At 38.9% G+C, this 12,286-nt stretch overlaps 1 protein-coding gene across 2 annotated transcripts in view; it reads left to right on the forward strand.

The window, feature by feature from the left end:
• Window positions 1-7,525, forward strand: part of NUP58 (nucleoporin 58) — a 36,055-nt gene extending 28,530 nt beyond the window's left edge. For both annotated transcript variants that reach the window (XM_063394695.1, XM_063394694.1), the window contains exons 15-16: window positions 230-325; window positions 5,558-7,525. In XM_063394695.1, the coding sequence (XP_063250765.1) occupies window positions 230-325; window positions 5,558-5,727 (266 nt within the window). In that variant the 3' untranslated portion in view covers window positions 5,728-7,525. The remainder of the gene's footprint in view (window positions 1-229; window positions 326-5,557) is intronic.
• The last annotated feature ends 4,761 nt before the right edge of the window (window positions 7,526-12,286 follow it).

The following is a 12,286-nucleotide window of genomic DNA, read 5'->3' on the forward strand; positions in this document are numbered from 1 at the left end:
TGGATTTTGAAGGTAGTGTTTTTCTCAATGCTTTCCAGTTTGCACTGTTTTCTTAACACAGTGATTTGTCAAGGATAAATACTCTTCAGGCAAAAATCTTAGGAATATTTGTTTACCAAATAATGCTTAGAATTATGTTTGGATTTAGAATACTCACCTAAAACCTATGTGTCTTTAATTGCTGTGTCTGTAATTTTTTTGTTGTATGTCTTTACTATTATTCTACTAGGATTTGGAAGTAGCTCTGCCTTTGGAAGTAGTGCCACAGGAGCATCATCATTTGGGTTTGGAACTACAAGTAAACCATCAGGAAGTCTAAGTGCAGGTTGGTTTGTTTCTTTTGAATTCAAAAATCAAGTTTATCTTAAGGCGAGTCTTATAATTAAACTGCAGCACTCACTCCAAGAAATTAATTGCTTAAAGTTGCATGTGTGTATCACTATTAACATAACTATTTACTTTCTAGAGACACATTTTCAGATGAGTTTTTGAGTTCTGTTAATTGTCTCCCATGTAGACAGTGTTGAGTGAGCATTAATGTTTCCCATTTCATGGTGGCTGTCTAGTTAGGAGTGGAAGCGGGAGATCAGATGCAGCCTCATACACAGAAGAGCAATTGTCACTTGAATGCATTGGTATCAGTTATTGATAGAAATTAGTATATAAAATGGCAACAAATATACTAGTAATTTGACTTCCTGTATTTACAAATAAAGTTAAAATTATTTTCTGGAAGCCCCGAGGTTTCATTAAAAACGTATAAATGCTTATTCTATTTGAATAGTAAGTTATATGTATTGTATCTCTCTGTATATTCATAATTCATTATATTAACTACTTTGAAAACATTTCTGTGGCAATTGAACTATACAGTACTTATTTACCTATTTTGGTTTCATTTGCTTGAGGTTGATAAAATTAAAATATGGGTGTTATTGGGCCTTCACTCAGAAGTCTGAATTATAGCTGGCATGTCTACCTTTCAAATAGAAATAATAGCTTACTAAGCTAATAGCTTCTATAGTCTGTCTTGCAATCTTTTTTCAATGGAACATTGAGGGAGGATCAAGTCTCAAAAAAAAAAGTTAGACCAACTGCTGTTAGAAGAAAACAGCATTTTGCTGATATTTACTAGGAAGCTCTATGATATTTATTCTGGATTCTCCTTGGTTAGTGATGGGTTGTTAGGCCTGTAAAGTACTTTAAGCTTTGCATTATAAGGTGGAAATGGCTCACTAAATCAGCTGTGTAACATTCATGAATGTTGACAACCTAGTAAGTTCTTGATGGAACTCTTTACAGTATCTGGTGTCCAACCATCAAGCGTCTTTTACTTAGTTCTTAATATGAGAAACAATTGGAAGACTTACACTGCTTATGTTTTATCTTGTAGCCTATTCATCCTGAGTCTGTTAAATATTACAGCATTTAAAGCTCCTGGATTACAAAGTTAATAATTTAGTTTTTTAACATATTAAAAATAGAATTAGAAAATTACTTGTATGGATTAGTTGTATGTCACTAAGGAAGTATCCAGCCTAAGTAAATAATAAATCTGTCTTAGCTATGTTGGTGGAGTGCAGAGGCAATGTAGATAAAATTTCCCTCAAACCAGGCTTTGTCATGGAGTCATATATCCAAAAGAGCCATCAGTCTCTTTTGCAAATGAGAGGATTGCACCCAATAAAATAAAGATTGTCAGTTATCTCAAAAGAGTCTCAGCTACAGAAAGTAGCTGAATAAAAACAGGTGAAATGTAATTTCAGTCATTTCGTGCTTAGAAAATCAAGTGGTCATGAAATCCTTATCTAGACTGGGATTATGGAATAGAAACTGCTATTAAAAATTTGGTAGCCCAGAAACACACTAACTTTGACCTTTTATATCCAAAACCTTGTGTCATATAGCATCTGGATTGCATATGATCTTCAGTTTTATTGAGGGTGTGTAAATAGGTTTGAATGATACCTGGGGCTAGCTAGGTTATATGTATTTCAAATTTATTGTGTCCTGTTTCTTAGGTATTGTTTACAGGATCCTGAAAGCATATTCTGGTTTATATTATGGTATAAAGGTTGCATCTTATTTCTGAATCTACTTCTTTGAAAAAGCTAGGAAAGTGGGGTGAATATCGGTTATGGAATTCACAGTTGTTGCTGCTTGGATTTAGATATGAGCAGTTAAGTATTTTCCTAGACTAATGTGTCTGGGAACACTAGGTAAGTGTGTGTTCCAGCACACACTGTTCCAGGCTGCTTAGGCTGCCCCAGCTCTCCTCCACAGATCTTCCATCAGTTTCATCTTATCTTAAAACTGAAATTATAGATCCCCAAATTGGTTCTGTCAAGTGTTTGATTTTTATGAGTTAGGTTTAATTACTTTAAAAGATGTGAAAATTTTTGTAGTGGTATTACTGCTCTTCTCAGTTTCAGTTGGTGTGTTTAAGGAGAAAATTCTGAGTCCTCTATAGTCTTTGAGGATCTTTTAATAGTAAATTTGGCTTGGTCCAAGAATAGTTGTTTTGTTCATCAGCAGATGAAAAGCAGAGCAGCTTCAGTCTCCTTGCAGGTTCTTTAGTGGACACAGTTGTGAGATGGAACAGTTTCTCAGGTGTCCTCTGAAACACACAGACACTGTGGAAAGCTGACTCCAAAGCAAGTCCCATTTAATTGCTACTCGTACTCATTTAATGGCAACCAAAAAGGCTGATGTTAGTGGGCCATTGTAAAGGACATTAAGACTCTAAAAGTAATGGGAAAAGGAAAAAAATCACCATTGAATTTGTTTTATAATTTAATAAAATGTTAAGAGGAAGAGGAGTGTACAAACACAGTTTTTTGTGAGAACAGATGCTAAATATACTTTGAAGATCTGAGTTGAAAACTATTGTTGAAGACTTATTTTTATTGAAGAATTGCAACCTCAGTAAATAAGAGACAATCAAGTGGGATCATGGCTAGATGCACTCATGCTGCTGAAAAACAGACCTTAAATATAATCCATGAGCAACTTTCAGATAGAGAGGCTATAATAAATCAGTTAAAGCTGTTCTTGAAATACTTTTTCTGATCTAGAGCACCCAGAGTAGTCTGGGGGATGAAAGCAGGAATAGATTGCTATCTGAGGAACTGCTATTCCTCCCTGTAGTATTAAAATTACAAAAAAATGCTGTTATGGGGAGATATGTATGTATCTTGCTTACTGAGCTAAAGAGCTGATGGAAGCAGAGATGCACAAGCCCAGTGAATAAAGTGTGATCTTAATCCCCTTCAGGGAGATGTGAAGGCTGTGTCCTCAAAGGGCAGGTTGTCATTTATTTCCTGAAAATCACTATTCACATGTAAATAACACTAATTTCAGCAGGGACATTGGTGATCACATGTACCTACGGTTCGTTCGAGACTTTGAGAGTCTTCCCTCTTAACTGAGCTATTCTGTGACAAATTGCCTTTTCTTGCAACAGGAATAAGACTCAATGTATACCTTGTTCAGGTTTTTTATCTTGATTTTTCATTTGAGTGTACTTTTATTAAAACTTGGTACCTTGGCCTTGTTATGATGCCATGACAGGAGAAAACCATATAGATGAATTTCACGGCTGCCTTTTTGTACTTTAATGGCTGCCCTTAATGTCACTTCTAACATGACAGCTATTATTTTCCAAGTTATATCTAAACTAATAAGCATGTTCTCATTCTTCTATCCCATAGTTTATGTACATCTTACTGTAATGTTACTCAAATAAAGCATAGCCTGCCTTCCCTGCATGCTTCAAAATAATCCCTGCATCTAGAAGCAGCAAGGTGGAGATAATTTATGAACACTTTTTGCCTTCTGAACTGCTGACACTTACAGGTCACATGCAGCTTTATTATTGATGGCATTCATTGTGTTTTCTGTAGGAAGCAATGCTTGCCTGTTATCTCACATACATGAAGTAATAAGGTCACTTTTTTTCATTCGTGAGACTCCCTGATGCATCTTAGCTGTGATTCAGAGTTATCAAGGAAACAGAGTAACACTTGCATGTGTTTCACCCCTTACATCCTAGGATGAGAGACAAATTAGCCCACAGAATTTAGACATGACCCAAATAATGAACGCTATCAGTCACTGTCATCAGTCACACTCTAGATCTGCACAACCATTACACTTAGAATTAGTTCTGTGCAGGCACCTGCCTGCTGTAGGACTGTGAGTTTCTGGAATGTTGATAATGAATTTTCTTGACAAGATGATGTGTGTAACCCAAGTCCAGACATTGCAGGAGAAAGAGTTTCATGTTATGTTTTGAAGTAGTTCTTAATGCAGAGTGTCAGTAACAAGTGCGAGAACAGAAGAGTTCAGGCTTGTGAGAGCTACTTTAGGATTCTGATGAGACAACCAGTTGGGCTTTTATTTCTGTACTCCAAAAATATTTTAGGCGTTGAGTTGAAGATACTGATGTGACCAAACGTTTGCTTCAGCTGTTTGCTAGAGAACGAACGAAGCAATATAAAGTAACGCATATTGAGAATATACTCTTTCTTGAACCAGTCCTGTTTTTCTTATTATCTTAATTGTTTGCAGGTTTTCATATACAACTTATATTAAGCTCTTTGTTAAAATCTGAACTTGCTCATGTCTTACTTATTATTTTGTGGTCTCTTAAGACAACAAACAGTGAAGTTATGAAGTTCTGCTTCTCATTAAGTGATCTTTGAGAAATTTCTAGCATTTTCTAATTGTTGCAATTATTATCTAAGTTGATTACATATAACTGATACAAATTTATAAAAGAAAGTGAAATGAGTTAATGTTACTGTTACTGGAAACTGTAGGGGGACGTTTTTCAACCGGTCTTGTTTCATAGCTGCACCAAATGTTCTGTGTGTTTACCTTGACAGAGGAGGATGGAGGAGTTAAAATAGCACAATTTGCTCAGCCAGTCATTCAGTTTTTCCAAAGCTTTGTTTCCAGTGGTGTTTTTTGGTTTGTTGTAAAGGATGTTTTTAAATACAAACAGTTTGGCAAAGATTCTTTGAGCCTTTTGTGCCTCACATAGAAGGTGTGGTCTGTGTCACACATGTTATAAAGGCAGGCAAAGACAGCCAAGTCAGGAGGAGGGCGGCTGAGCACTCCAACTCCAGCCTTGCCCTTTCTCTGCTGTGAGTGAAGTGAGTGGTCTTGGTCCACCTGTACCTGCTGCCTTCTCTCCCACCTTAGGATTGCATTGCATGTTTATGCTGAGTACTTGAGGAATTATGGTTCTTCTGTTGTTCAATTTCAGTGGGACTTGTGTGTGCTGCTTTTGTATGCATAATGGTATAACAGATTTGTGATTTAGGATATAATTGTTTGCACTCACTGAGGGTAGTCTCGGTTACTGTTGCAATATCCAAGTTGCCCTGGAAAGTCCAAGTGCTCTAGCAATGTGATTCACCATTGTTGATCCACGTTGGTAAAAAGTGTTGCAAGTGCTGGTAATAAAGAGGCTGGTGTTAAAAACTTCAAGGAGAACAAATTTACAATCCTGATATAACTGATGTTTTAAAAATACTTTTTCCTCCCCCATAAGGCTTTGGGAGCTCGACTACATCTGGGTTTAACTTCAGCAATCCTGGCATCACAGCATCAGCTGGCCTGACGTTCGGGGTGTCTAATCCTGCATCTGCAGGCTTTGGGACAGGAGGGCAACTTCTTCAGCTGAAGAAACCTCCAGCTGGAAACAAGCGAGGGAAAAGATAGGCACCCCTTTTAGGGACGGGGAAGTGCATCAACTTTCTTCATCTGAAAAGTCTATTTTTCTAGATTGATACGTTAATTAAATTGCATCCCAGGAGATTTATAAAAATTTTGCTACTTTTCCCTAGTGAAATCATATTGAACAGCTATTTTCTTGTGAATAGAAACCCATTTATGTATTTTTATTTTAGGCCCTAGTTTTAGAAATGTTCTATACTGCATTATTATTAAAGAATCTTGTAAAATCATCTATTTAACCTAATGTTAGTAGCAGAATATTTTTTGTTAATAAGCTTTATACCATATGAATATATGCATATTTGTTTTTTTTGTACAGATAAAATATATTCTAGTACAAATACTAGAGTTCATATCTTCTGTTCCTGGATATGGCCTTTAAATCTACTTCAGGGTGTTTTTGTGTATATGGATGTAAATATATACAGTACAGTGCACACATCTGTGTGTATGTATGTGTATATATATATATGTATAAAACACAGATGTGCATACCTTCCCCCATAGACAGATTTTCTTTTCTTTGTGTGTTCTGTTTCTCCATGTTGTCCCGTGGACTGTATCTTGATGTTCCTAGGAATTTCAAAAAGTGGGTCCCAGGCTGTGTCATCATTGCTTCTGTGTTTTGTTGTATAAAACCAGCTGAAATACAATGTTTACTATTTCATAAACTTTGCTAGATAGTGGTTAGTAGCTGGTTTGGTTTGGTTTGGTTTTTTTTAACCTTTTTCTTGGCCCATTTAGCAGCCAACTCTAAAGAGGAGTCTGAGATTTCAACACAGACATTTCATAGGTAGTGTTCCCAAACTGTTTGATTTCATTTTTCTCCTGAGCTGAAGAGCAGAGCACTGCAGGATTTCAGCTGAAAGCTCAGGATGCCACTGAAAGGTCTGTGTGCAAGCAGGAGTTGCCAGGCTGGATGAGCTTTTTCTTGCATTTGAGGGAGATAGGATGCGCTGTCCTAATGATAACCCAAATTAAGTGTTACAAACCCAAGCTGATTCAAGAGCTTCTCATCAGCACTGCCTTAAAAGCAGCTGGGCATCTACTTTCAAACAAGGTGTAGTACAGTAATTTGCTGCTCAAGAACAGAGGAGGAAAATGGTGTAATTTGAAGGTTAAAGCTATTGCAGCATTAGTTTATGAATCCTACATACCGCAACATCACAGCTTGTTGTTCTGCATCTCCAATTTGGTGTGCACTAGGAATATCCAGGAAAATATCTTAAAAATTAAATAATAAAACAATGGATTCTTTGCAAATAATGATACCAGGTTGATGTGTGAGCATGAAATTTTGGAGCCAAGTTGATTTTACGTAGAGGTTTTGTCATTTGCTTTCTATTGTTAGTGTTACTACCATTTTGTATGTTTTGGAAGTGTCTGCATTCAGCAGTGATTGCTCTTTGACAAATGGTTTGTCAATCTGATAAAATTAAGGGAAACTGAGCACAGAATTCGTCACTTTTGTACTTGTATGTTATTGCATCTTTGTGAGCAGTCTCTTAGGAAGGGATATGTGGTTTTTTTTAATGTTACAGAAAAATAAAGCTTACGGTTTATTTTGATTTCAACCTGTTTTTAAACTTTTATTGGGCTGCAGTCAAAACTGTAATGTTTGTATTCCTTTGTTACTGCTTTTTTTAATAGTTAATATGTTAAACCACTGGACTCTTATAATGTATTAATTTGTGAAACTAATTCTAAATGTGTACTTTTTGTCCATATGTGCAACTTACCATTGTGCAAACAATAAAACAATAATGCTGTGATCCTTGTAATACATATTTACCTATCTGAGAGATCATTTCCTGTCATTCTCCTACATTATAGGAGAAACAAAAACCTCTTTAGCTCATGTGTAGAACTGTTCTTCCTAGAATTCATGTTGTGCAGAATTGTTCTTGCTGAAGTTAGGGTCTTGATCCTGCATTGAAAATGCAGAGGGAGAGTGGGTAAAGGGAGGTATTTTATTGTGGGGTTGTCTAGAATTTCTTCACAGTGCACAATATAAACCTGGGTCATGGTGTAATGTAACAGCACTAGGAATGGCTTTGTAAATTGGGAAACAGTCTGAGCCTCGTGGGTACCTCTGCTCTGTTTCTTTTCCAATTAAACAGCAGTTATGTCCTTAATTTAGCCTAAGTGAAAAAGTGTTTGTATAATAGAATAATCACATATAGTAGTACAAACTAAAGTCAGAATGGGATTTGAAAGAATTATATTCCCAGACTATTACTTGGGTGGTTGAATTTAGCCATGATTTTTGAGACTCAGCACTGTAGACACTGTTTCAATTTTTTTTTTCACCCCCAATTTAAAGTTGTGTTAATATGGTCAGCGTGTAAAATACAAGTCATTCAAGGTGTGGCTTGGTTTTCTACAAAGCAGGTTAAGAAGCTTGAAATTAAATCATGAAATTAAATCAAGTCTAGATTATCTGTTCTGTAAAGAAAGAAAAGTCTGGTCTGGAAGAAGGTTCAAGTCCATGTGTAAGACGTGGTTTTCTGTTAGTTTCTACCTTGTTGTACACCTGTGGTATAAACTTATGTATGTGACCTCTTTCTTTTACTAGAAGTTTCAGCATTCTCCCTACGATGAAGACAGCAGGAACAGGGAAAGAGCTGTGCCTCAGATTGCTTGGTTCAGGAACCTCTTTCTGATCCAGAACTGTCTTTGCACTCGCATATGTCTCTGTTTCTTTCAAATCAGTTAGGTAGATATTACACTTACGTACTTCTTTCTTGTGGATTGTGAGGGAGGAGGTTGAAATAAGGTGGAGCGGGTCAGAGTTTGTGTCTTCTTCACCACAAAAAATCCGAATTCAGCTACACTCCCTCCATCGACATGTTCCTAACAACTGCATTTTGGATCATGATTGCATTTATAGTATTGGGGTTTAAGTTGAAATAAGGTTCAGGAATACAGCTTTAGTGGCTTTCTCCCCTCTCTTTGATGTCAGTGGTAATTCTTTAGTTATTTCCACTCCACTACTCATGAGGACAGTAGAAATAATCCAGTCATTCATGTCAGCTCGGTTATGTTACTGGTTATACCTGGAGTGTCTCAGCAGAAGGAGCACCTTGTAGATTCTTCATAAGAAATTAAGAGTATCTATCACTTTCATAAGCATAAATGCCTTATGGTCTATAAAAATCTTGTTTCCCTAAAACTTTCTCAAGTTTGTAAGAACAAAGAACTATCTATGTACAAAAATTTGCAGCAATAAATTATGTAGTTTTGGGAGTAACTGTCAGGATTTGTGTCAGGATTTGGGATTGTGCTGTCAGGCTGTTTCTCTCTTCCCTCTCATTAAGTACCTTCCAGCACTGTGACTGCTGTCTCTAGACACTGATGGATGGCTGAAGTATCATGCTAATTAACTGGTGTGGATTCTCATGGAAATGGGCACCTGGGTTTGGGGAGGGGCGTGACACGGAGGTGATGCATGCAGCAGCTTTGGAAGAGTGTGGTTACCCATTGCAACAGTGTCCATGGAGCTCCAGCACAACTGTGACATGTGTGACACACCATCTCCACGCAACCAGGCTGGTAGGTTCCTTAAAAGGAGGATGGAGATGTGACGGGAATGAAGTGTGGGGAGAGGTGAGGGGATGTAAGGCACAAGGCTTACTGCTGTGAATGGGACAACTCATTTTAATTTAGTTCAGGATCATTTCTTCTGGGTTCAGTGTTGAATGTTCATCGGGTGGTAGGAGACAGTTACATCCTGCCACCACAGGACCCTCGTGGGAGTAGCTGTCTTGCAGCATGTGCAGTGAAATGGTCACTGATCTGCCATGCCACTTAGAGAGCTGCAAGTCTGGGGTGCTGCATGGAATCTACCCAAGGTTACTGAAAGAGCTGGTGGAAGAACTGGCTGAGCTACTTTCAATCATTTACCAGTGGTCCTGGCTAAGCAGAGAGGTCGTGGTTGACTGGAGGTCAGCAAATGGGACACCTGTCTGCAAGAAGGGTCAGAAGGAAGTACCAAGGAGGTACAGGCCTGTCAGCATGACCTCAGTGTTGGGAAAGGTCATGGAGCAAATCACCTTCAGTGCCATCGTATGGCGTGTGCAGGACAACCAAGGGATCAGTCCCAGCCAGCAGGAGGTTGTTACGGGCAGGTCCTGCTTGATCAATGTGATCATCTGTGACAAGGTGACAAGCTTAGTGGATGAGGGAAAGGTTGTGTATGTTTTCTGCTTGGACTATTGTAAAGCCTTTGACATGTTCTCCCACAGTGTCCTCATGGAGAAACTGGCTACTCATGGCTTGGACAGGTGCATTTGTATCAGTAGTAGTGTTGCCAGCAGGAGCAGGGCAGTGACCATCCCCCTGTGCTGGGCACTGCTGAGGCCACTCCTCCAATGCTGTTCTGGCCCTCACTGCAAGAAGGACAGTGAGGGGCTGGAGCGTGTCCAGAGAAGGGCAGCGGGGCTGGGGAAGGGTCTGGAGCACAAGTGCTGTGAGGAGCAGCTGAGGGAGCTGGGGGTGTTTGGTCTGGAGAAAAGGAGGCTCAGGGGGGCCTCATCACTCTCTGTAAGTGCCTGAAAGGAGGGGCAGCCAGGTGGGGGTCAGTCTCTTCTCCCAGGCAACAAGTGACAGGACAAGAGGAGATGACCTCGGGTTGTCCTAGGGCAGGTTTAGTTTGGATATTACAGGAAAATTCTTCACTGAAAGGGTTGTTGTCAAGCACTGGAACAGGCTGCCCAGAAAAGCAGTGGGGTCACTATCCTTGGAAGTGTTCAGAAACAATGTGGGCTTAGTGCTTAGGGACATGGGTTAGTGGTGAACGTGGCCATGCTAGGTTAATAGTCGGACTCAATCTTTTCAATCTAAACAATTCTACGACAAGGTATGTCACCTTTTGTTTCCTTGGTGTTAACATTTTCTGACACACTTTTTTTTAAGGTGATAGAATTTTGTTGCACTTCAGTGTTTGAACAATCCTGACCCATTTGCCTCCTGTTGCTAGGACGTTTATTACTTAATGCTTTCCTCACTCTGCCTCAGGAATTTCATCTTTATAACCCATGGTTGCTGTTAAATGCCACAGTGAGGAGGTGAGTAGGCTGGGTGTTTCATTAGCTGTTTTCTGTTTCCTCACCCTTTAGAAGTAAGGCAATTCTAGCTTAGTACGAACAGGTTATGATTAAGTTTAGAAGCTTCTAAACTGGAAGAGCTTCTGGTTTGATTTTACTTTTGTTTGAGTACAGATCAGCCCTCACCAGGATATCGGGTCATATCTGTTGAACAGCTGTATGGAAAACTTGCCTGTCCTAAATAGGTCAATAGCTGAAGAGGCAAAAAATATTTGTTTATTCAATTAATATTTCCCAGACTGATGGCTTTCTCTTTTTTTCTTTTCTCTTTAATGCAGGGATCACTGTACGGCGTATGATTGGGTACCGGCAGGACAGCAGCTTATTAGAAAGTCATGTAATTGCTTCCAAAATAAAGTTCTGATTAGAAGCTGACATGTAGCTCCTGGGAAAAAAAATCGTTTCCTGACTCTGTGCATTTAATATGGCACTTTGTGGTAACAGGATGTGCTTCTGGGGTGATGATGATCCTAGCCACAAAAGAAAGCTAGAAGGATGAGGTTTTGATCAGTCACTGTGCTGTACTAAAATGGGAAAAAAACACACACTTGATGAATATTCAAAGTCAAGGATTCAAAAATTACACTTTATTATATGAAAGATGAAAAATACCATGTACTCTTATTAAGAGGAGAAGGGGGTAAATTCTCATAGGGAAAAAAAGGGGCAGCTTGAGTAGACTTCAAATTGAGTGAAACCTTGGGCAAAAAAGCAAGCTGTGTAGAGTTGGGTAGTTTATTAACTCCATGGTTAAGTACCTAAGGAGAAGCTACCCTGAAGTGAAAAAACACCCAAACCTCCTCATCCTGTTAACTGTTTGCATTCCTTGGCTGTTTGGGCTATCCTTATTTCTTTATTAACATATATATAAAGGGAATCTAACCTTTGAGCATATTCACTGTGGTTCTGTGTGGGGATAAGGTAAGATGTGATAAAAATGTCCTTACTGAAAAAAAAGTCCATCTTTCAAAACGAAGTTTGGAATGAGTGGGCCCAAATGCTAAATGGAAGCCATGGCAGCAAGCAGTTAGTCCTTATAGTGTGGGGACACCACTCCATCTCTGCTGGACACCACTCATTTTGTGACAATGTGTGGAGGAGTGATGGTGTCTCTCACCCCTGTGCTGCCTTTGTTTGGTGCAGCTTTGTGTGGCACAGCTCTCCAGTGTGTCGCCTCCTTTAACAACTGCAGGGGCTCTAATTTAGCACTGGGTCATACCAAGTGAATGGACAGAAGTGATAGTGAAGGAAGGTGCCAGCCTTAATGCCATGGAAAAAAGTCTTAGTAATGCTTATTTTATCAGTCGCAAATAGAAATTGTCCTTTATCTTATTTATTTGCTGACTAAGGAGCAGGCAGATGTTCACATACCTCCAGCAGCCAAACCAGAAGCAATCCTTATTCCCAGGGACAGGGAGACCTTTGGCTGCTAACTAAGC

The sequence above is a fragment of the Prinia subflava genome, chromosome 3, assembly GCF_021018805.1.
Source record: "Prinia subflava isolate CZ2003 ecotype Zambia chromosome 3, Cam_Psub_1.2, whole genome shotgun sequence".
In the NCBI taxonomy this organism is placed as follows: domain Eukaryota; kingdom Metazoa; phylum Chordata; class Aves; order Passeriformes; family Cisticolidae; genus Prinia; species Prinia subflava.